Consider the following 25,913-nt stretch of genomic DNA (forward strand, 5'->3'; position numbering starts at 1 on the left):
CTCTGCCACGTGTTGTTGTGGGGGAAAACTATCTTTTTAAAAAGTGTATTTTTTTGATTTATCACACTTAAACAGAATTACATAATAACTACAAGAAGCAAAAGTCCCCCCCCCCCATCCATCCTTATTGGATTTGTCTCTAAGGAAGAAATAGCTTCATTCTAGCTCTAGGTTTTCACAAGCATCAGTAAAGTAATGTATTGAAAGTGTCATCCCATACTTGTTGCATGTGCTCTTGGTAGATGAAAGCTGTGTTCATACTGTGCATATTGAATAAAACCAAGCCCAACTCTTACTTCCTGTACAATGTTCACATAGTAAGGTGGTTTGTCCATGAATATCAAGCCCCAGGTCTGTGAGATCCAGGCTTCAAATCTATCCAAATCATATCTGCTTCCTCCTTATCTGCTCAGAAAAATGTCACATATCCAGTGCCCCACAAATAGCAGGGCAGCTTAAAGATGGTGATAATGAACAGAAAAATCAATGCCAAGAAGAGGAAGCACTAGGCACCTCCTTCCTACCTACCCTTCTGCTCCATCAGCCTATCCAGGCTGGTTTTAGTTGTGGGGTGGGTGGTGGAGCTGAAATCTTAGGAAGATGTAGTTAAAACCTTGAATAATATCTTACCCTGGAAGGTTTTTTTGTGTATTCTGAGCACCGGTAGCTGAGGAAGCACCTGAGTTTTGCACTAATCTTTTTAGGCCTATTGATTCCTTGTACTGTTTATTGGGCTCCATTGGGAATAAGCACAGTGCCATGTTTTGTACTCTTACTAGTTCCCATGAGAGCTTCCCACAAGGGACCTGCCTTTTGCCATTATTTTCTCCAATGCCTGCTGCTGGCATTTCATTAACCTTTCCACAAGAGTTCTGACATATCATTTCAGAATTGCATATACACAGAGAGAAAATCCTTTTCAACAATTCCGTTTTATTATCACTGTGGGTTGCATGGGGCGGGCGGGATAGTCATAGAGGCATTGGATCAAATATTTGCTGATAGACATTTAACCTGACTTCCTCAATTTGGAATTCTCACAATGAATTTGCTGGGATCAAAGCAATGTTGGGTGAATTTCTTCTTTTGAGACATTTACAGGAATGTTTCCGCAACTGAATAAGGCATTCAGTTAGTTGGTGGGCTGGGAGGGCTTGCTTCCAAGACCCATCTTGTCAAATGTTGGCAGTAGCAGCTGCTTTGATCAAGAGAGTCCTGTATGGGATATATCTCCCATGTCACATCACAGAACTGCTATGGTTCACAGAGCAGGCTGGAGTTGAAAGTTCCAAGCTATTCTGTAAGTAAGGGGAGAAAGGTAGTTTCCTTTTTCCTTCTGAATTAGCAAAGTGTTGGATTTGGGAGGAGATAGGTACACGAAGCATGGCCCCATGGTGCATGGGTAGGCAAACTAAGGCCCGGGGGCCGGATGCAGCCCAATAAAGAAATGCACTTTAGCCTAACTTTCTGGCCCTATTCTTTGCACAACAAATGACATTGTTCTTTGTGGTTAGCTCAGTGTCTGTTTACATCAGGTTATTTCTCTAGTTGTCTTTCCTGCACAGCAGGTTTGACCATTTTTATCCTATGGCCTTTGTTGTAAAACTTGTTCTTTATCACACTGTAATACTCCTTCTCACACTGTAATATTACTTCCTGGAGAATAATTATGGAAAAATTGTGTTTTGCTGCATGGTTTCTCCCTTCCCATATATAGAACACATATGCTATGGAAAACACTTATTTGGGATAATCTTCATACTCTTACACTTAAGATCCCAGTGTTGAGCTGCATCCTTGAAACCTTGAGAACCCATGAGAATGCAGTATTGAACTACAAAGAATGTTCATGACAAGTCATGACATGCCTGTTGTATCTTTGGTGCTTACCTGCCTGCAGCATAACCAGTTGTTGTACTATAGCCACTGAATGCAATCCATAAATTCAAGCTATTTGGAAAGCTAGACCACCTCTTTGAGAATCCATAAAACATGATGTGGAAAGAGTTTGTCTGGTTAAGTGAATCAGGCTGAGAAAGCTCCTTGCATAGGCTTGAATATATGGCACACAGAGGGTAAAATGCTCTGCGTGCTGTAATTTTATGTAAATTAGCTTTTTGCCTGTTAATTCAATATTCTGTGTGTTTTGCTGGAAGGCTGCTCAACTTTGGCCTTCTTGCTGCTTCTGTAGTCTCTTTTGGTTCCACAAATGTTGTCAGGAGGTCTGATAATCAATGTGTGAGGATGACATTGTAGAATTGGAAGAGACCCTGAGGGTCATCTATTCCAGTCTCCTTCAGTGCAAGAGTATCAATGCCACTGATATGAATTTCCTGAATTTCCTGTTAGGACCATAAATATCACTTCCAGTGCCATAAAATTCAGCCGCCAATATATAATTGGGCAGTACTCTGCATGAATTGGTTGATGTTGCACAAAAGAAGAAATGCTTTGTTAAATAATTCTGAATGGGAGCTTAAAAGCTATTATTAGTTGCAAACAAGTCCATCAAGCCCAAATAAAAATAAATACACTAATCAAACCACATGTCTTTTTGTTGTAATAATAATAATTTAATTTAATTTAATTTAAATTCTGTCTATCAGTGCAAAGTTTCCCAGGATGGTACATAACAATATATTACATATACAAATCTATACAAAAACCCATATAACCAACAATATAAAACACATATATTCCAAAAGTGAAGTAGAAAAGAATCAAAATTAGAAAATGCAGTGGCATTCCAGTTCTCAACCCGCTTCATGTACCTGAGAAAACAAACACATATTGAGCTAACCATCTAAATGGAAATGATGTTGAGTACAACTGAAGCTCTATGGGAAAGGAATTCCACATGTGTGGTGCCATAAGAAACATGGCTCTTTGCCACTGTCCCTCTAACTCTGGATATCAGCAGAATTATGAAGTGGTCTCTCCTGAAGAATTTAAGGCACAGGTTGGCTGGAAATTGTGGTTGTGGTCCTGAAGATACTTGGCTTCTAGACCACGTAGGACTTTATGGATCAAGTCAACACCTTAAATTGAGCTCAGTAGCATCAAGACAGCCAGTGTAGATCCTTTAGGACAGGTGTAATCTTATCTATTGTGGTGAGCAGGTGGCGCTGTGGTCCAAACTATACTGAGCCTCTTGGGCTTGCTGATCGGAAGGTTGGTGGTTTGAATCCCCGCAATGGGGTGAGCTCCCATTGCTCTGTCCCAGCTTCTGCCAATCTAGCATTTTGAAAGCACGCGAGTGCAAATAGATAAATAGGTACTGCTGTAGTGGAAAGGTAAATGGCGTTTCCATGCACTCTGATTTCCATCATGGTGTTCCGTTGCGCCAGAAGTGGTTTAGTCATGCTGGCCTCATGACACGGAAAGCTGTCTGTGGACAAACGCCAGCTCCCTTGGCCTGAAAAGCGAGATGAGCCTCATAGTCACCTTTGGACTTAACCGTCCAGGGGTCCTTTACCTTACCATGACCTTTAATCTGATCTATTATAACAGATATTATTGTTAAACACCAAGTTCCTAACGCATGTGAGCTCATAGGTTTCCGTCAAAACTCTGAATCATTCTGGGCATTCTGTTTTATATCTAGATATATTCTTAAACTACAGTAGGAAGAGTACTTTAAAATAGAAAGTTATCATTATAAAGCCACAGGAAGTGACATGAGGCATAAGAGGATTTCCAGAATCTTAAGTGAACCAATATCATTTTTAAAGGCTTCACGTGAAAAATATTTGAAACTCCCATTGTTCTACATGCATTTTGCAATGGGGAATTTCATTACTGCAAGCAGTTTCTGAGCTCTGGGTGCAGTGCTGCACCTAAGATTTCAGATTAAAACTGCAGAGTAGAAGGAAAGTGCACCTAGACATTCTGTTGTTGTGCCCATAACCTAGGTTTAAAGTGCCATTTAGCTCCTAGCTTTCATATCTCAGTTTCTAATACTGAAGGTGAAATGCATAATGCTATGTCAGATTACTGGAGTTAGTCAAAGTGAGTTTAGCCTGCATCTTTTTTATTCTACTTCACATTTAATTTTCAGCAGCAGATTATTTTTGCAATTAAATGCTTCTATTTTCCCGAAATTAAACAGGAATAAGCATTTTAGTTGTATCTAGATGCCAGCAAGTGGGTATACTGAAGTAATCTGTACGATCTGACACCCCCCCCCCAAAAAATCTGGAATATAGAACAAACTAAAGCTAAACGAAGAGTTAGATTTAATGACCTAAGCCGAGTGTCTTCAAACTAGTATTGTATGCATTTCCCCCCTCTTTCTTCGCTGAAATATGGGTTTGCCTTTGTGCTTGACATGCACTTTGGAGCACTAGCCAGATGCCAAGGCAGAGCAAACCTCTGCCCCCATCCTGTGCTGTGTTGTTTGAAGGATTGTTTTGTGCCTCCATTTCTCAGCTCTGAGTTTAAAACTGGAGTGAGGAGCAAGATACTTTCTTCCAACCTCATGCTGTGTTTCAGAGATGTACATCAGGGCCAAGATCCTACTCCTTGGAGGGAGATACTGGCAACAAAATTTGGGTTGACTAGCAAGCTCAGTCAAAGTTAGTTTATTCGTGATGAGGAACATAAGAGCATAAGAAAAGCCTTGCTGGATACAGTGGTACTTCCAGTTACAAACTTAATTTGTTCCGGAGGTCCGTTCTTAACATGAAACTGTTCTTAACCTGAGGCATGCTTTCACTAATGGGGCCTCCCGCTGCCACCAGAGCGCGACTTCCGCTCGCATCTCGGGGCAAAGTTTGCAACCAGGAGCACCTACTTATTGGTTAGCGGAGCTTGTTACCTGAAGCATTTGTAAGGAGGAACATAACCCAAGGTTCCACTGTGAAGCCAAATGTCCATTTAGTCCAGCATCCTGGTCTTGCCAGTGGACAACTAGATGACTATTGGAAGCCCACAAGCAGGATCTGAGTGCAACAGTGCTGTCTCCATTTGTGATGCCAAGCAACTAGTATTCAGAGACATATTGCCTCAGATAAAACACAGTCATCATGACTAGTGGGCATTGATGACCTTGTCATCTTTGAATTTGTCTAGTATTATGAGGTCATATTATGTGTTCCTGTCAAAATTTCAAGGTATTTTCCAACCATAGAGTTGGAACATATAGAGTTGGATGGGACTACAAGGGTCGTCTAGCCCAACCCCCTGCAATGCTGGAATTATCACATGGTTGATTATCACATGGTTATGCTTTCTGGTTGATGTGTCACTGCCAAGTTTATGCCACGATGTGTCTGAGCACAGAGAATCCAGAAGTCTGCAGTAGTTCTGCAAGGACTTCTTTGTTTTTTCAAACACACTGCCATTCATTCTCATTGATTCTGTTCAGTCTTCCTCACATGCAGATGAATGCCACTGTTAAGACTGGGGCTGGGATCTCTAGAATTCTGAATAAGTTTGGATTAAAATCAGGTATTTTGGAGTGTACTCATGCAGCCATTTCCACATTGATGTGAAGACAGTGTTGGCTCCATTTGAAGAGTTGAGCAATCCCTTTCTAAAAGACACTGAAGAGCCACTAGTTCACAAAGAATTTCACAATGCAAAAAACATGGTAAAGATAAACACATTTGACTGTGATGTTGGACTGTTATAGTTAAGGAAGTTTTGGCAAATGAAATATTTTGACTAGCTGAAGAAATGGTCAGTCTGATCTCAAAGGACTCTACTTTTGGTTCTTGAACAATGGTGGGGGGAGCTGCATTCTTACAAAAGGAATGGAGTGCTACTTTGAAGTGTGACCTAAATCCATCTGAAGACTTGTTGCTAGTTGATTACTAGTTGTAAATGGGAGATCTTGAATACTACTTCAAACAGAAAAAGCATAGCTGGTTGTTATCTGGTATGAAGTCTGGCCTAGCTTATGTGCCTCTGTTTTTGCATAAACAGATAAACATTTTTCCTGACATTAGTTGATTAATTTACCTCGGTCAGTGTATTCAAAATTTCTTAAGTATGCTGGATTTAATTTCCTGTCAAATTATTTGATTCCATGCAACACAAAGTCTATGAGTGGTATTAGTCAGAGTAAACCCATTGAAATGAATAAACATGATGAAGTTCAGTCAGTTTATATCAGTGTGTCTATTCTGAGTAAAGCATAGCTGAATATTACCACCCCATGTGAATAATAGAATGTAAGAGAAGAGAGACACAAGTGAGAAATACACTGTGGCACCCTTGCCCACAGCTGCCCACTAGCTGCCAGACCTTCTTGAGAACTGATGAAAATAACTGATCTGTTCAACTTCCTTGCAGAAATGATGATAAAACGTAGATGTGGCAAGCTATTGATCAGCATATATGAAGAGCTCATAGTTTCTTTTCAAAATGACTGTTGCTGGATTGTTGCTCCATGTAAAAGTGGGCTGTGGATGAATACTCCATTCTCCTATGAGTTGAGCTATGGCTTGAAATGGCACAGGCACACAAAATACTGTTCTCTTTGGCTAGACAAGGGCAGAATATCAGGCTTCTAGTATCTATACCAAGGCGGCTAATCCTGAGGCTAAAGGGCACCTGCCAATTGCAGGGGCCACTGCTATAGACTACTATTCTCTTCCGTTCATTCTCAGAGAAATTTCTAATGTTGGGGTGCTCATAGTCCTAAGTAGCTTGCTAGGCTAGAGTCCCTGCAATCTGTCCAGGAGTTCCAGTTAACAAGCTTTGATATGGCTGACTTTTTAAACTATGTTTGACTGTAGTTTTGAAAGGATTTATTCTGTGTCAAATTCATTTACATCACTGTCATCATTTCCATCAGGTGAACCAGGCCATAAAGTATGATTGGTTTTTGTGATGGAAGCTTATTAAAGATCTAAGAAATTTGACATTTAATTGAAGAACAAATCTGGGCCTTTGTCTTATTGTGTTCTCCATCTGCAGTCCCTTGGCAGTTAATCGTATAATGCTCCTGAGCATGAAATTAACAGTAAAAATGACATAGCTGATGTTCCATCTTTGGAAATGGGGGGAATTCTGAAAGTAAATTCTGAAACTTGGAATATTTTTAGAGTAGAGGATCTTTGTGCTTTGAGAATTGCATTTTAAAATGGTTTATATAAACCATACTACTGCTAAAAGTTTGGGCTGTCTGTGTATAAAGTACAAAGAGGACTGAATCTCTAGGGTTCTTTAAAAACAAAAGGGTTGATTTGATAGGAGGTTTAATCCAGAGACTTCCCACAAGCATAATTCTGCTCGTGGAATGTCCTGCAGGAGAAAGGGAGTGGTAATATTTGCTGAACCCTCCTACCCCTATGCCCTCTGAAAGGTTTTTTAGATGGTTATTGGGCCTTCTGGAACAGAAGGTGTGGTGAATTGGGGGTCTACAGAGGGAGGGAAAAATCAGCTAAAAATTCTCAGCCCCTTCCTTGAGTGGGAACCTCAGCTGGATCAGAGCACTTTTCATAAACAGAAGGAACTCTTCCATTTGTGAAAGGGCATGTCTGGATCCAACCCACAGGAAGGATTATTTGCAAATTTTGCATTTGAGCAGATAAAGCAGTGGTGTCCCAACTTTTTTCAAGGAGGGCCAGATTTGATGAAGTGAAGCGCTGTGAGGGCCAACCAAAGTTGCTGACCTTTTTTAGGATTGAAGTTGTTGAGGTTTTTTCGGGTTTTACCCAGGAAATAAACTGCTACAGGAGCAGGATTAAACCAACCAGCAGGCTGGATTAGGCCCCCGCAACGGACTTTGGACATGCCTGAGATAAAGCATAACTTATTTGTCATAAAACAGGAGTGAGGGAGCTTTCTCAGATAGAGGGTTTGCATTCTCACCTGGGCAGCATTCCAGGGACTGCTTGCCATTGATGGGCAGGGCCAGAAATAAAATGAGCAAAGGACCGAAAGTGAATTTTACCAATGTACAGCAGGCTAATTTTTGCACACACTCACCATTATCCATCCTTCATCCAGACAACCATCAGGCGTTACCCAAGGTTCAAGGACATATACCAGCCAGGCGAAAAGACTCAGTGGTATGAAATAGGTCTGGTGAGAGGTGTGGCCTGGGGAAAATCCCAAGGGCAAGATACAGAAGAGCTCTGAAGAGCTGCAGTTTGCCCCAGGCCTGAAGTATATATATTTATAAAAGTATATATTTATAAAAAAATTAGAAGAAAAAAAGAAATATTTGGCAATTTGAACAGCTATTTTGGTGGCACGGTTGGGTTTTTTTCCCCTATTATAATCTAGGAAGTCTACATAAAATTCAGTTATAATTCCAATGAAATTGGCAATAAACCGATGTTCAAGCCTGTTATTAATAAATGTTCTATTGTGAATATATTTTCTAGCTAGCCTGTTGTGAATAGATTAAAATTACTTCAAACTTCCCAGTATAATGTCTGCTTATGGCAATGGTGAGATCTGTATGGGGTGTGTTTATAAACATGTGTGTATATTTGTCCAGAATCTTCAGTAATGTTGTTTTGTAGTGCAGTATAAATTACTTAATTTCAGACTGGAAAACACTTGTGCCTGGAGGGTTGGGAGAGAAGTCTTGCCTACTTATTCACCTTCTGAACAAGATTTCTTAAGGATTTTTTTCTTTCAAAAGCACATAATACAAATTGTTTTACATCTTGCCCATGAATGTTTATGGGTTTTCAGGGTTCAGTCTACATTTGATGCTTGCTTGTAAGCAGGAAGACATTCTTTTTCAGTTTATCTTGAGACATATTCATGATTTAATTTTAAATTGTGATTAAAGTGGGCTGAATCATACTCTGGTATATGCATGTGTGTATATAGTAATGTAATCCTAATGTGTTCTTTGGCAGTTGAGCAGCACTGGAAATGTAGAACGAAATTTATAAATGTTTATAATAAATTTTAGTTTAATGTAATTTAATGTTAGTTTATTTTTGTTAGTGTTGCTGTAATGTTTGTAAAACAGGTTTTTATTTCCTTTTTTTCTCCAGAGGAAATAAAAGCAGAAACTGGAAAACAAAGGTACTTTTTTCTTTATTAATCATGAGTAATTGCTCTGAAAACACATTCAGCATCATTTGTACAGAGATGAAGTCAGTTGTCATTGTACCTTTTGGCAGGGGAGCTTTTTGAACTACAGTGGTACCTCGGTTTACAAACTTAATCCGTTCCGGAATTCCGTTCTTAAACCGAAACTGTTCTTAAACCGAGATGCACTTTCCCTAATGAGGCCTCCTGCTGCCAGTGCCCTTCCACTGTTTGGATTCTGTTCTTAGACCGAGATAAAGTTCTCAAACCGGGACACTATTTCCTGTTTAGCGGAGTTTGTAAACCAAATTGTTCTTAAACTGGACTGTTCTTAAACCGAGGTGCCACTGTATATGTTTTGTCACTAAGTTACCATGCCTAGAGTGTATGAACTTCACTGCATACTTGCTGTAACTTAAAGAAATTAAAAACTTTTACTTGTAGCGTACAAATTAATTTTTAGAGCACTTTCTTGCTAATCACTCTGGCTTCAGTTTACACTTGGAAAACGTGTAAAGTATGTCAGCATGTTGTTAAGAATAATTAAGAGTATTAGCATCCTTTGTGAGAAACAGGTTTTTCATGCTTTGTTAGACGTTTCATGGCTTCAGAACAGTTCTGAGATGTAAAACTTGGTCTCATCAAATTTGTCCTTCTGACACAGGACCTCCCTATAGGCACCTAGTATGAAAGGAACATTGTAGCTTTTTCAAATTTTAAAAAGCAAGCAAGCCCTAAACAAAATTGTTACTTTTCAGATGGATATTGGACCAAAAATTTAATTTCAAGTCTATAAAACAGTCTTCCCAATCTCCTGCAAATGAAACATGGTAAAGGAGCACATATAAAGGGAAACGGCAAAGAACTAAAAAGATACTCATGTCACAAGGTTCTAAAGCATGAAGGTACAAAATGAAATCCTTAACCAAATGTCAACAAGCATAGCAATTAAGGAAACAATTCTTAAATCGCAAAGTAACATTCAGTATAAACACACAGGATGTATAAACTGAACCAAAATCCCTCCTAGCAGTGGTCCAGAGGCAGTATATAATGATGATCTAACAGGTATAACAGTGAAATATGTAGTTAGAAAACTAAACTGGATACGTTCCAACCCATATAGGTATTCCTTACTGTAAAATGACAGCTGTATTAATATATAGCCTCTCTTTCCAAGCTTGTTAAAGAACAGTATGTACAGGAACAGAGTGAAGACACATGCTATAGCAGTATTTACAATACTACAAATGCCATGGTATTTGTAAATACCATGTCACAAGTCTGTTACCATAGAAAGGAACTACACTCCTACTAATATTGAAAAAAGTGCTTCAAATCCATAAATTGAAGTTGCTAATGAGGGAGTGGGGTGTCACCTTAATATGGAATTGATAAATTTCACCCAAAAATTGTAGAAAAATCATGAAAGCTTACATCCAACGTCATGTGAACTTCTCCCTCCTTTCTTCCCTCCTGCCCCCCCCCATGTGCTCCAGAGGGTTGGGAAACCCCCACAGTGCATTTAGAGATTCATGGAGTTTATAGGAGAGAGGGGAAGTCTCATTGCACAATTGGGTGGATGGATATCCTAAGTTAGGTACTGAAATAGTCTTGCAATATATATGTTTGTTCTTAGGAGGGATGAAAAAGCCTTCACTCAATAACAGATAGTTGGATTTTGTGTGCAACATCCAACCTTACCTGTCATGAAATCATTACTTAAATACTGAAAAGCGGTTAGTCCTAATTTACTGGAGGGCAAACATCATTGTCTTGGATCATGATCAAATGAATTGGGGGGAAAACCAACTGGATGCTGTTGCATGTTCCTGCACAAGTAAATGATGGTACACATCTTTTTAAATCCTAGCTCTTAAGAAGCATCAATTTATATGTAACCCTTTACTTTATCCTTTATCCATATTGAGGTGCCTGTTATTCATATGGAGGACAAAACCTATTCCACATCTAAACCAACATGCACAAGATCTATTTCACATCCAAACCAGCATGCACAACCAGCCAATCTGTTAGCTGACTCCAACTAATACATATTTTCTTTGAAAGCCTGCTAAAATCCATAACTTGTTGCTGTGCTCATTGCAAATTGTTACATTTGTCTTGACTTCATTGCAGACTGTTGCTAATTTCTGTCTTTATTTCGGTTCAGTTTTAATTGGTAAAATGAATTTTTGACTGTTAAAAGAGAAAAACTGAACATACATCAAATAAGTGGTGGTCAACTGTAGATGTGTCTATATTCATATTAAATTGTTTTGCTGTTAACTCAACTGCCATTCTAATTGGATCTTTCTATTCAGTCCTCCTCATGGAGAAGCAAAGGCTGGTTCAAGCACTCTTCCACCTGTGAAATCAAAAACAAGCTTTATTGAGGCAGACAAGTACTTCTTACCATTTGAATTGGCATGCCAGTCCAAGTGTCCAAGAATTGTTAGTACGTCATTGGATTGTTTGCAGGTCTGTATTGAATTATACGCCATTAACTTTTTTCCTTAAATTTGTGGTTTCCTTTTATAAAGGAAGGAAATATAGTTGTTTCCCTAGATTATATTTTTAATTGCTAACACAGTACAACTAGTGAGGTTTAAGTTGTTTGATAAAATTTCAGCATAGAGAAATTGTTGGTTTTAAAGGTAGATTGCCTTGCTAAGAATCTTTATTAGGAGACAGTTGGACTGATCACTAGCCTGATTCAGATGTCATGGTTAATCTATTGTTTAGTCGTGGGGAATGTGCTATAGACGTCTCGTGTTTCCTCCTTCCTTTACACACCAATGTGCTTCCCTACTTCTTCGTTTGGGCCAACAGTAGTTTTTCTACTATGCTTTAATAAAACTGAAATAATGAACTAGAGTTTCTGGTTGTCATTTGGAGACAAACTATATGCAGTGGTAACCATTACGTGCCCTAGTTCAAATGCCACAGTAAAAGACGGTCACTGTAAACTGCACTGGTGATGGAGTGCACCACTGTCTTGCTAGTTCCCACTTGGATCTGTTTTCCCTCTCATCTCAAGTGTACCCCAGGATTTTAAGAAATCTAATACTCTGCAATGTTACTGTCAATGAGAATTACCCTGCATGGTACAAAATATAATAATGTGTTAAGCTGGCTTGTTCAGTTGTACTTTTGCTTTACTCCCCAGAAACTTATAGCTTATGGACATTTAACTGGCAGTGCTCCAGATAGTACAGCGCCTGGGAAAAAATTGATTGATAGAATTATTGAAACAATATGTGGCTGCTTTCAAGGTCCTCAGACAGACGAGGGGGTTCAGCTACAAATTATAAAGGTAATCTGATGTCAACTGATCATTAGCTCTCATTAGAGTTTGCTGTTGAAATGAGTTCTACGCCCAAGACAGTGACCTGCAATTCAAGCATGTTGAACAAGAGCTGAAGCTGAAAACATGTAATAGTTTGTTTAATCAGTTTGTACCTTAATTGGACAAGAATATTCATTCAATGTTGCTTATCAGTTTCACAAAAACATTTTACGGTTAACAGAAATAGAATTGCTTTTTCAGGGCCCTATCTAATAGGTTTGGACCAGCAGAAAGGTGATTGGAATTGACAGCTACAACTAAGCAGTCATTTGGCTGGAATATGAGAGAATTAATTCCATGAATCCTTTTCCCTCCCCTCTCATCATGTAGTTGCTGTAATTAAAATTTATAGCACTTATATGTTTAGAGTGAGGAACATCACACATAGACTGTAAAGACCTTTATAAAGTTGATAGTGGATATTTGGGATTTACTGTGGAACTAATCTGTGCTCAGGAGCCAGGTGTCATCAGGAAGAAGGCTTTCATTCCACATAGTGGCCTCTTTGAAATAGTGCTAAAAGTGGGTTAGTAAATAAGAATTATTCTTGAACAATTTATGTCTGAAATGCATATTGAGTAGTTATGCAATGTTGAGTTGGAGGTTCAGTGCCTTGATTTACAAACTGAATTTTCCTTCCTTGTTCTGGGCATGGATTTTTCCAGTTTGCCTGAAACATGCTATTTAACATTTCAGGCACTCAGTTCTTCCATTAACTAGGTACATTGTCCTTATTCAATGGAAAGACAGAGATAAATGTTTAATGAATAAGATCATTAAATGCACAATCACACCATTGCTTAATTGCAGCAGTAAGGAGAAAATGATATGTGCATGCTTCCTTGTGTACAAAGGTCCTATTTAAATGGTTATAGGAGCCATTGGCATAAGATCCATCTTCTTTAAATGCACTTAGCATGTGTGTCCTGGTCTTCATATATATAATGGCATGGCAGCAGTCTGGATTTGCTACTGTATCTTAAAACTGCACTCTCAAAAAACAGGGTACACATTAAGCATTTTTAAATGAGGTGAGAGCCTCAGTATTTTCAATTGCTAACTTTATTTTAATTTTTTTAGGCTCTACTCACAGCAGTAACTTCTCAGCACATAGAGATTCACGAAGGGACAGTGCTGCAAGCTGTAAGAACATGTTACAATATCTATCTTGCAAGCAAAAATCTCATAAATCAAACCACAGCCAAGGCTACTCTCACACAAATGCTGAATGTTATATTTGCACGTATGGAAAACCAAGCAGTAAGTATGTTTGCATTTCACATTGATATTGATTTCAAATGCATATTTAAATTCTAGTATTCCTGTGCAACACTTGGATTGATTTGCCAGCTATGTCCACGTTGTTTAATTTGAAATAATAGTCCAGTGAAAGACACACAATTTAGCTTGTACGAATTTCATGTATAGAATACAACAGAAGACCAGAAAAATTGAAAGAAGCCCTGAATTGTGCATCTTTTAATTTATGGATATTAACGTTTCATACTATCTGGTGGGTAGAGGAGCAGGCATGGTTGTTCTGATAGAAGAGATTTTCTTTCATACTTTGTTTGTTTGTTTGTTTCATAGCTTCAAGAAGCCAAGCAAATGGAGAAAGAGAGACATCGGCAGCAGCACCATCTACAGCAGTCGCCCTTAAGCCATCATGAGCCTGAATCACCTCAATTGAGACATATTTCAGAGCAGACTATTGATCAGCTCTCCCAGGACCATGAAGGGGACTTGGACCATCATGCAAATGATGTGGACAAAAGCCTTCAAGAAGACACAGAAGCAGAAAATGGATCTGATATTTCCAGTGCAGAAAATGAACAGACTGAAGCTGACCAAGCAACAGCAGCAGAAAGTAATAATGGGTGTCTTTTTCTTGTCATAGTGGGGTGAAAGAGGGTATGAAGTCTTGAGAAATAATTATTGCTAAAGTAACATGTAGATTGCTATCAGGTGGTGTTATAAGGTTTATTGATTCTTTACAAAGCTATGTTATAGTCACAGTTGACATTCTACTTGTTTTCTAGGTAATTGCTATCAGCTCAGATTAGATAAATGCAATGAATAACTATCAGTTCTGTTTAAGAGCTATTTCTTTATAAAGTAATAAAACTGACTTGAATGGAATCCTGATACATTTTGAGTAATATATTTTCTGTTTTTATTTTGTAGCTCTGTCTAAAAATGATACAGGGCCATATGATGGAGAAAGCAATCAATATGAAGAAACGGCACAGGATATTGTGCAAAGTATAGTCCAAGAAATGGTGAACATAGTAGTAGGAGGTACTATACTTACCTTTAAAGTGTATTGCTGAATTGAGAAGGGACTTGCAGGAACTTAGTAGAAGGAAGTAGTGGTAAAATTCCTTTGTGTGTAGGGCAAGAAGTTGGGCTTTAAGTAAAATGATAATGTAGACTTGACCTTCACTTAAAATATTGTGCATTACTGAGGTCTAGTTCATATGTAAACAGTATCAGTCTTATTATGATTTATCAGAATGAGAACAAGTGGTGTACCTGTGCATGTTCTCCTGTTTCTCATACTCTGGTTGGTTTCACATGTAACACTACAGCAAACTAGCACAAATGATGAATCGATAATAGATTTCAGCTGTTTTGCTTCTCCTTGCTTGTTCTGCCTTCGGGCTGTGCTAAATCATGAGCTAAATCATGTATTGTCCATTCCCAGTCTCATGGATTTGCTTTCTCCAGACAAACCATGAAAGGTAACCAATATTTGTCCTATAATTTATAGCTTGTGGTTTGGTAGGGCTGCACTGTAAGCCTTGGTACAGACAACACTTTGAGCCAAACCATGACTTAGCACAGTGCAGCAGCAAATTGACCATTGAGGAATAAAATGACCCTGATCTCCTCTCCAGGAGCCCACACATTTGCTTATTCATGTTAAACTATGGTTTGACTTAACTTTATGTGTGAACCAGGACATTGTAGTAGAATACTTTGCAAGGTTGTTTAAATAACAGTTTCCTATTACATACAAACTGGAAAACTGTGGTTTAATCTCTCTTTACAAATCAGGATATGAAATCTGGTTTAATAAAACCATGGTTTCTTACATTGAGATCATTATGTTTTAATTGAGCCTGAGAGATTTTGTCTTATATCTAAATATGTCTTCCAGTCATTGTTGATTCCTTAAACCTCTCTGTTATAGGACTTTGGCTTATTAAAGAAATATAATCAGTGGAAATTGAAGAGTCAAATGACACTTTAATTTAGTCATATCTTAGTTATTTCTACAGCATCACCTGTTTTTAGCTGCACTGGTGCTCATATTAGTAAGGCAAGGAGAAAAATGTTTTGGGGCAGTTGTGTTTCTGTTAAAGGAAAATTTCAAGTGATACTTGAGCTAATGAGTTGACCTAGTTTGAGTTATCAGGATTTGACAACTTATTTCTATATTTTTTCACTCCTTCTGTGTGAGCTCTTCACAGCAGGTTTTCTTTCTCTCCTGAGAAACTTAATGAGATGTTTATTAGTTATGACACTTTAATAAAATGTTTGATCAGAGCTGAGAAAATGCTATAAATTTTGGGGTTCTGGCCCTGTTTAGTGCTGAAAAATTAATAGTTTATTATACTGCCATAACAAATAATGTATGTGTTACGGTCATAATTCAATAGACTAATATTATAAAACCCACATTAGCTCTAGGTAGCTCATTAAACTAGTTTCCTGTAGTTACTGTCAGCAAAGCTGAACATTTGTTTTAATTTTTAGGTGCTAACATTAAACTCTTGGTAGTTCTTTGTCCTGGTGAACATGATACTTTTTCAGCCAGGTGTTTTTTTAATGTTGAAAATGTAATGTCTTTCTAACACTGATTTTATATAGTAGTATGGAACCAAGGCTATCTGTTGTCAGGCTGAAAATCTTCTGGTCTTGTATTTGACAATGTACATTAAAGATTTGACATTTTATTCTACCAATAATATTAATACACCTTCTTATCAATTCCTTTTAAATATCATGTTTTTTATTACATGGTTCTTTTATCCTGTAGATGTAGGACAAAGAACTGCTGAAAAGGTTATGATTGATGGACCAATGGGGACTTCAGAAGATGGAAGTGACAGTGAAAACATCCAGGCAAATGGAATTCCAGGGACACCTATTTCTGTTGTTTATACACCATCTTTACCTGATGACAGGTTATCTGTCTCTTCCAATGACACTCAGGTATAGGCATGTATGCTTAGTCTTAAACCCAGTACACCTTTTCAATATAATTATGTCAGATTACAATTTAAATAGGGGGCCTTTTACATTGAAATGGTAAATGCTATGCAAAGAGAGCTTGCAAAATTCTGTAGTACAGATACTTTATGACAAAGATTATTACTATGTCCTAGGCCAAGATTATGTGTGATATTGCAGTAAAATAAAATGCAGGAATAATCTTTGACTCTAGGATTTACAACAACATGAATATGATAGCTTTCGTTTTTATAGTAATTTCAGTTCTATCAATTGGTAGCTAATCAGTTTTTGTTTAAATTCACTCTCAAAGTCACTTCTGAGCTCTTTGAGTTTCTAAGAGTACATAACACAAAGGCTGATTTCTGATTTGCTGACTATAATTTTCCAGGAGCCAAAATGGTATATATCTGATCACTATCATTGAAGAATGTGGTGTAAACTGACTTTTTGAACCAATCCGCTTCAGAAATGTTAGGCTTGTGATTTTTGAGCATGACAGCTGACTTTGAAAAGTACAGTGATAACTGCTGCGTTATTTGCTAGCAAATATTTTATCATATCCTTCTATCCCCAAGCTTGGTTTTTACTCCATACACTCCTGCTTAATGCTAAAAGGCTTATTAAAAACGTGTCAATTTCTTTAGGAATCTGGAAATTCTTCAGGACCTACCCCTGGTGCTAAATTTTCCCACATCTTGCAAAAGGATGCCTTCCTAGTATTCAGGTCACTGTGTAAACTCTCTATGAAGCCTCTGTCTGATGGTCCACCTGATCCAAAGTAAGTTGAGATTCTTCTGCTATGAAATACTTAGATGATGTATATGCATCCGTAGCTGCACTTCCTCCTCCTGATGCACTATCATGCGATGCAGTATCTAACGCAAGATATTTAACAGTATCACTATCATTGAATCATAGAAAGCACATCTAGAATACGGTGCAACAGAATCAATGAAAATAAATTAAGCTTCTGGATAAATTATATTTGGAAACTTTGGGGTTTGGAAGTTCTGTTCCATGCACATGAAGTCCTCTCTGCAGTCAATTGGGTTTTATGAGGGACTTGAATTGAGAGTAACTAAAGGTATCTTCCTTTGGGCTACCAATCTTGTCTTCATGATTATGTTCCTTGTACCTCAGAATAGATACTACTGGATAACCCTTGTTTGAGAATAATAGAAGATGACAATTATTTAGATGACAAGCAGTTTTTCAGATGATACATTAATCACTAGTGCTAACATATAAAACAGAAATGGTGGTTTAAGAAATAATTGTTTTGGATTAGACCCAAAGAGGTGGGTGGAATCCTAACATGTCCTTCCTGTCATAGAATAGCCCCATAGGATCCAGTCCTTCTCCTTTCGATCCAACACCCTGAATTATATGTTTATATAATTTATAGGCAGCCCAAATGGGCTGACTTCTATGGAAAATATTTGGTAAAAACTTAAAGTATATATGAAGTCCTTAAATTGATTTTGGCAATTTAACGGAAGTTTAAAGTATTTACGCTGCAGGATATCACATGCAACATAACACTTCCATAGCAGCATGTTAGTACTTAAGTGGGGAAAAAGGACACTGTACAAGTCTTTTTCAAATTTTATTTTAGACCAGCAATGTATAGAAATATTCCAGTATATATCCAATTTGATTTTCAGCTTTTCACTGGCCTGTTAGGAATGCTTGCAAGCAACTTTTTTTCAGTTTGTATGTTAAATTGCAATGTTTTGTGCAGTACACCTTTATTTTACCAGTCTCAGTTCCAGGTCAGCAGGATGTGTTGATGATTGAAGGCAAGCAGCAACCTTTTGAGAGGTAGGGCTCCCATCATGCAGTTCTGCTCCTGCCTTCATCAAGGTCAGCCAGTTACCATTAGCTCCTGGTTTATTCATTCTTTGCCTTCTTTTACCTACCTTAATACTTTAATAGTATAGATAGCTTAGTTAGAGCTTTTCATTCCTTATCCATGTAAGTGCTCTGGGAGCTTTATTGGCTGAGGAATGGGGTACAAATGAAACAAACAAACAAACAAACAAACAAATAAAATTGCCCAGTGTGGATCCACCCATTTCTATCCTAGTTTCTGGGGACTTACAGGATGGGAAATCCATTGCCAGGATGTTTCAATCCAAGGTCAGTGGTCACCAGCAGAAGTGACAATGAACATCAACTGGCTGGAACTCAGGGCTGCTCATCTTACTCTCCAGCACATCCCAAGCCATCTTCCCCTTCCTTATCTGAACAGACAACACAGCAGCCAAAAAGAAAATATCAACAAGCAAGGCTCAACTCAACTCTGGGATCTCCTGAAGGAAACTGCTAATGAATTGGGCAGAAGTCAACATTCAGTTTCTCACTTCAGAGCACATCTCAGGCCTCCTACACATCCAAGTGGATTGGCTCAGCAGGAAGCTCAGAAGTTGGATCAGGTGGAGTGGCAGCCGAATTTACAAATATTCCAGCTCATCCACTATTGTTTCAGCCAGTGCCAAGTCTGCCTCTTCACCTCAGAAATAATCAGCTCCCTTGCTACTTCACCAGGTTTCACACTCTGAAAGCAGAAGCCTGGGGTGCTCATCTTGCCCTGGCCTCAGGGACTACTCTATGCATTTTCCCCAACACCTGTTTTGACACAAGTCCCATGCAAGACCAAGGAAGGAAAGATCAGAGTAATTCTTGTTGCTCCATTTTGGCCACCCTGACCCTGGTTTCACAAAATCCTGAGTCTCCACATCTGCCCCCCCCCAGTCTACTACACAGATTGTGGAATTTGAATGATAGACATTTTTCTTTATTCCAGAATACCTGCTGTAATAAGCATCTACCAAGCCACCTAGAAGGCTTTCCTCCTGTCATACTCTACCAAGCTTGACATTTCCACCATTCTGGAATTTCTCCAAGAAGGCCTACAAAAAGGTCTGAAAGTTAATAGTCTGAAACATCAGGCAGCAGCGATCGCCTCAATTCTTTCAAAGCCACACTCTCCTCCCCTCTCCTCTTACTCCTTACTAAAATGCTTCCTCAGAGGTGCTGCACTAATTTGTCCCCCCCCCCCCCCCCCACTATTGACAGGTTCCCTTTATGGAATCTACACAGGGTCCGTTTTGCCCTGCAATGGCCCCCTTTGAACTTCTCAGATGAGTTTCTCTCCAAATCCTGTCTCTCAAAGTGGTTTTCCTCATTGCTATTGCCTCTGCCCACAGAGTCTCCAAATTAAACATGCTCTCTATCACTAAACATCTCTGTATTTTCCACGAGAACAGAGTAGTTCTCAGGACTGATCCCTCCTTTCTGCCCAAAGTCTCTTCTTGTTTCCACCTTCAGCAGGAGATCGTTTTACCAACCTTTTGCCCATCCCTGGTATACGCCAATGAAAGGGCCTGGCACTCACTAAATGTTTGTAGAGCCCTAAGGTCAATATAGCCAGAACTGAAGCTGCACAGACAATCCAAGAGCATATTTGTCTCCATCCATCCCCCTCTCCCTGGGGAATAAGGTGTCAACAACCACTCTTTACAGATGCATCAAGGCATGTATAGTGCTTAGCATACAAAGCCCCAAAGATCTATGTTCCTCAGCATATCACAGCCCACTCCACTAGGTCTGCAGCCACTTTGGCCACCTTTCCTTCTCACACTCCTTCAGGAGATTTGCCGCACAGCCACCTGGGCCATGCCTTAGCATTTTACCAGACAATACTGCTTGGACACAAACACCTCACCTGAGGCAGTGTTCGGTCAGAGGCTCCTGCAGCAGGTGCTCCTCCCTAGCTCCTGCAGCTGTAGCTATTGCACATCCCATCCTGCTAACCTGTAACTGGAAATGGAGAAAAGTACAGTTTCACTCACCTGAAATGTAGTTTTCCATTCCCGGTGATAGGTCAGCAGGCCCCACCTTAGGTAGTGAGCTGCAAGAGTCTTTTTCCCTTTCTGTCATTTCCTTATACCGTTCAAGTTGGTTGTAGTTTTTGTTAGGAGGAGGCGGGTTTTCCTCCCGTTCTTTATGACTCCTGCTTTCTTGAGCTTGGTGAGTCCTTGAACTGCATGATGGGAGCCCGGCCTCCTGAACGGTTGCTTCCTGCCTTTGATCAGGGGGAGGAGCCACCAACCAATCCTGCTGACCTGGAACTGGGAATGGGAAACTACATTTCAGGTGAGTGCAGCTGTAGTATTGGGTTCCCCCTGCCCCGCAAAAAAAGGACTGGACACAACTGGTAGTAAATCTCCCATGCCGTCAAAGGGGACAAAATTTATCCTTGTGCCTATGATTTAGAAATAAAAAGAGCTCTCCCCTTCCCCCCCTCTCAGTGCACAAAGAGGGGGGGAAATATTTAGGAGAGCTGACATGAGTTTTTTGAGAATTTACAGGCTAGCATTTAGAACATTGTAACTGCTCCATAAAGGTCAAAGTGCTGTTCATAGCAATGAAAGTGATTAAACTACCGTTCCTGATTGGTGTATTGTGCCTGGGGTGTATGAAATACACAGTGTGCTCTACTGTAAACAGTCACTTTCAGTAAATCATTGTGCAATGGTAGTTGTCTAATACATTAAGTGGTTGGTTTATATTTTATATAATTGCCTAGGATTTTCTAACAATAGCTTAGAGATGTTCTTAGTCGTTTTTATAAAGAGAAATATCTCCCACGAATTGTTCAAATAACTGCAATTATTCCTTCTAGGTCTCATGAATTGCGGTCAAAGATCCTTTCATTGCAGTTGCTGCTGTCTATTCTGCAAAATGCAGGACCTGTTTTCAGGACAAATGAAATGTTTATCAATGCTATTAAGCAGTATCTTTGTGTTGCACTGTCTAAAAACGGAGTCTCGTCTGTTCCAGAAGTGTTTGAACTTTCGCTTTCTATATTCCTCACTCTACTTTCAAATTTTAAGACTCACCTGAAAATGCAAATTGAGGTAAGTTAACATCCAGCAATTTAAGCACCTTACTTGAAGTAATTCAGTATCCCTCTAGGCATCGCATACTGTTCAGTTAAAATACATAAGGTTCATAAAATAACAATTTCGTTTTAGCCTCAGACTAACTTGACTTCATTAGGTTTAATGATCATCTTGTTTTAAATAAACTCATATCAATTGACCCCAAACTGCTACTTATCAAGAGCACAATTTACTGCAGCATTCAAAGAAAAGAATTGTAGATGTCATCCCTAAGCATTTTTTATTGCTGGCCTGAGTTTACTAATTAATTAACTGTTAGTTGAGCATTTCATTTGCTACTGTATTATTGTCACCTGCCACTGCTCTCCTTCGTTTTACACATTATCTGTACCAAAATGTTGCTGTTTTAGTTTGTATTTCAGTTGTTTTTTCATGTTGTGTAATGTTTTTCTTATAAATCTTCAGTAAACATCTAGTTGTGGGAGTGGGGTGAGGGGAGAGAATAGAATTGTACCCTCATGCAGATGTTCAGATAGCAAAGTAGGGAATCGGGATCATCCATCCCCCACTCCATCTCCACCTGTCATTAATGTGTTGGACTTCAAGTTTGTGTGGCTTCACTTATAGACCCTTGATGTAGGTAATCCCTTCCTTATCAGCATGATCTTTGCAGCCCAGATACTGGAGGCAGGGCCTATATACTGTGTGTGTGTGTGTGTGTGTGTGTGTGTGTGTAGGCCTCTATGCAAATTTGAAATTGAACACATGTGGGCATGGGGATTGATTTATACTCCATTTTTCTTTTAAAATCGTAGCTAAGGCTGCTTACAATAAAAGAGAAGATAATGTAATAAAACAAAGCAATAAAATAATACATCCATTAAAATACTGAACAGCTTTAATTGAAACTGATGCTTCAGTCAAACCAGCATAAAAGCATTGTCTTAGCTCTTACCTCTAATTAGCACCAACAGTACCTGAGAAATATAGGGTAAAACTCAATACATCATTTGACTCGAAAAGGTCATTGTAAAGCACCAAATTATTTTTTCATCATACAAATACCTCTTGCCAATTTATGAAGCTCATACCTAAAATGAATGAGTTTCTTCATGGTTCCAGAAATACTAATAGAAAACGTACTAAATTAAAATATATAACTGTGTAAATGTATATATAAGTGATTTGCATATTGAAATGACAGACACTGTACAGTTTATTACGTTCTGCCTCCACCTTTGGAAAAAGGCAGGAAGTTATCATTTTCCAGTGGTGAAGATGAGAGTTGGTGATGAGGATTTAGTCTTGTGTGTGTTCTGCCTTCTGCTGTTCATCTCCTATTTGCTATGTGGTAGAGGGGATGGATACTTGTTACAATTGTTTATGATAAAGTTGCAGGCTGTTTTAATACTAGCTTTGCATGTTGGTGTTCCCAATTCCTGTAGGCACTGTGTGCATATATAAAATATAGGAAATTTCCATTTAGATGTGTCTCTTTGGTGGAAAGTGGGTACCTCTCTTGAGAAACTTTTCTCAAAACTTCTACTCAGCCATGCTGATGAGATTTATGAAAAACAATAACCTGACATGTCATATTCTAACCCATATAGAGGCAAAATACTTAGCTTCTTAGACAAAAGAATCTAAAGAATTGTGAAGTTAGTTCTGTGATTCCCAAAAAGGGCTCTAAGAGTTGTGGGTTGTTTGACATGATGTTGGGTTGAACTGGTCCCCCCAAAAGTTCAAAAACAACAATATGGGCTAGTCATAAGTAGCTCTTTGGCTTCCAGGCATGGGAAAGTGGTGAACACATTTTTAATGTAGCTGTATCAGCAGGCTTCACACAACTGACTAATGTCTTGGAGGCAGAAGATTCTTAAGTATGTAGCTATTGCCGCTTATGCCCTAGGTCGGATATTACAGTGGTGCCCCGCAAGACGAATGCCTCGCAAGACGGAAAACCTGCTAGACGAAAGGGTTTTCCGTTTTGGAGGTGCTTCGCAAGACGAATTTGCTATGGGCTTGCTTTGCAAGACGAAAATGTCTTGCGATTCCTGGGGGTTTTTTTCCGCTCCCCACCCCCTTTTTCTAAGGCACTAAGCTGCTAATAGCCTTTTAGCAGCTAATCCGCTAATCCCTTAAGCCTTTAATAGCCGCTAATAGCGCTAATCCGCTAATGGGCTTGCTTCGCAAGACGAAAAAACCGCTAGACAAAGAGACTCACAGAATGGATTCTTTTCGTCTTGCGAGGCACCACTGTAACTAGCCTGAAAGCTGTTGTCAGCTGACAAAAGCATTGTATTCAAGGATGTTCCTTTTTCAAATGGAAAAAGGCACTTTAAGAACCAGTTGGGATGTTCTCTTTCATGGTTTATGAATCCAAGAATGAGCATTGAATCCATGCACCATTTCCACCCTACCTACCTCTGCACTCTGCCTTCAGTGCACAGATCCTGGGTTTCTTAAACCAGGGCTGTCTGTTTTTTGTTTCTGTTTTGCTTTTTTCAACTTTGCCTAGCAGGACATCCAAATGCAATTTAACGGAGCTGCTAGATTAGTAATTGGAGTGAATGCAATTACTGTTAAAATCAGACTTTGTGACCTACAAGAACTCTCTATGAATCATTTCCCTTGAATTAAAATGTTCCTGTACAACACATGGCTACCTATTGTCCTGATGAAGGGAATAACATATTTTTATTAGCATCGGTGCTAAATCTATATAGCAAGATTAAGATATGAATTCTATATATGTTAAGCTTTGCATGGGCCAGATGTTGGATTATAACAGTTAATGAATGAAGTACAGGGTTTGGGAAATAAATGTAACTTCTTTCTGTCCATACCATTTTTCCTAGGTTTTCTTCAAAGAGATTTTTTTGTATATCTTAGAAACCTCTACTAGCTCCTTTGATCATAAATGGATGGTTATACAAACACTGACAAGGATATGCGCAGGTATTACTCCATTGGGCATACCTATTTGCTTTTCAAAGGTTTAGGGTCACATGTCTTGCTGGCTTTGAGGGGTTTTGTTGCTATGCCTATATGTTTACCTAGCAAAGCTTTTCAATGTATAATTATGTTCCTGTTACAGATGCCCAGAGTGTAGTGGACATCTATGTAAACTATGATTGTGATTTGAATGCTGCAAACATATTTGAAAGACTAGTTAATGACCTGTCCAAGATTGCTCAAGGAAGAGGCAGCCAAGAACTTGGAATGACCAACATTCAGGTGAAAACTATGGCATATCTCTGTTTGTTTCTAGTAGTAAAAAAACAATTAAATTAACATTGAATATTACCTAAATCTTTTTGCAAATATATACAAATTATTGCAGGAGCTAAGCCTGAGAAAGAAGGGACTTGAATGCTTAGTCTCCATATTGAAGTGCATGGTGGAATGGAGTAAGGATCAGTATGTAAATCCCAACTCTCAAACAACCCTAGGTAAGCTGTTTTGACATTCTTATTCCTTAGTGACATGTTGACCTGAAATGCACTGGAGTTGATTTTCCTGTTTGCTAAGTATGACAACTTGCCCTGCTCAGATATGTAAATTACTGCAGCTACAGGTATGATTGGGCTTTGCATGCATGTGTGAAGTCTGCAAATAATAGAGCGTTGGATCCAGAGAGACACCCATAGAGGAAATACTGGTGTTGGCACTGTTCTACAAACCGTTACACAAGAGACTTCAAACGACCGCGTTCTTACCCAAGCACATATTTTGAGACCTTGGGCAAGAGATCATGCAATACCCTGTGATGACAGAAGCACACAATTATCTCTCCTCACATTTTGTTAAGTTGGGAAAAGTTCTTCCATTTGCAGTAGTTTTCCCACAGCCACTTGCCAGACGGTTTCCTACATCCTTTACAGTTATGTAAGCTGCTTTTATGTCATCATATAATGTGCTGCAAGGATTCACAATGTCTAGAATTGTAGCATGCTTTGATCTTGTAAAGGGTTGTATCATTCGTTATAATAAATACATCTGTCAGGATACAGTTGTACCTTGGTTCTCAAACTTAATCCGTTCTGGAAGTCCATTCCAAAACCAAAGCTTTCCAGAACCAAGGTGTGCTTTCCCATAGAAAGTAATGCAAAACGGATTAATCCAGACTTCTAAAAACCCCGAAAACAGCAATTTAACATGATTTTTACTATCTAACAAGACCATTGATCCATAAAATGAAAGCAATAATCAATTTACTGTACATAAAATAAATAAGACAATATTGTAGATGATAAAAATTAATTATTTTTTTTCTTACCTGCACTGATGTTAGTCATTGTTTGGATGGGGGGCTTTTATCCATTTCTGCAGTCACACAATCAATCAGTCAGTAGCTGAACTGGGTTCCACACAGTCACAAAAACAAATTAACCAAAAAAGCCTCAAAAACACAAAAT

General features: G+C 38.8%; 1 protein-coding gene across 2 annotated transcripts in view; it reads left to right on the top strand.

Annotated features, from left to right (window-relative positions):
* The window catches only part of ARFGEF1 (ARF guanine nucleotide exchange factor 1), a 63,966-nt gene that overhangs the window by 11,897 nt on the left and 26,156 nt on the right, over nucleotides 1–25,913 (top strand). Inside the window, exons 2-13 of one of the 2 annotated variants that reach the window (XM_083450887.1) lie at nucleotides 8,964–8,994; nucleotides 11,325–11,481; nucleotides 12,170–12,316; nucleotides 13,430–13,609; nucleotides 13,940–14,216; nucleotides 14,534–14,647; nucleotides 16,392–16,567; nucleotides 17,233–17,366; nucleotides 21,276–21,510; nucleotides 24,354–24,456; nucleotides 24,593–24,732; nucleotides 24,839–24,947. In XM_083450887.1, the coding sequence (XP_083307013.1) occupies nucleotides 8,964–8,994; nucleotides 11,325–11,481; nucleotides 12,170–12,316; nucleotides 13,430–13,609; nucleotides 13,940–14,216; nucleotides 14,534–14,647; nucleotides 16,392–16,567; nucleotides 17,233–17,366; nucleotides 21,276–21,510; nucleotides 24,354–24,456; nucleotides 24,593–24,732; nucleotides 24,839–24,947 (1,803 nt within the window). The remainder of the gene's footprint in view (nucleotides 1–8,963; nucleotides 8,995–11,324; nucleotides 11,482–12,169; nucleotides 12,317–13,429; nucleotides 13,610–13,939; nucleotides 14,217–14,533; nucleotides 14,648–16,391; nucleotides 16,568–17,232; nucleotides 17,367–21,275; nucleotides 21,511–24,353; nucleotides 24,457–24,592; nucleotides 24,733–24,838; nucleotides 24,948–25,913) is intronic. The other variant, XM_083450888.1, reaches the window with a different exon arrangement.

This window comes from Podarcis tiliguerta, assembly GCF_965153285.1.
Source record: "Podarcis tiliguerta genome assembly, chromosome: 7".
Lineage (NCBI taxonomy): Eukaryota > Metazoa > Chordata > Lepidosauria > Squamata > Lacertidae > Podarcis > Podarcis tiliguerta.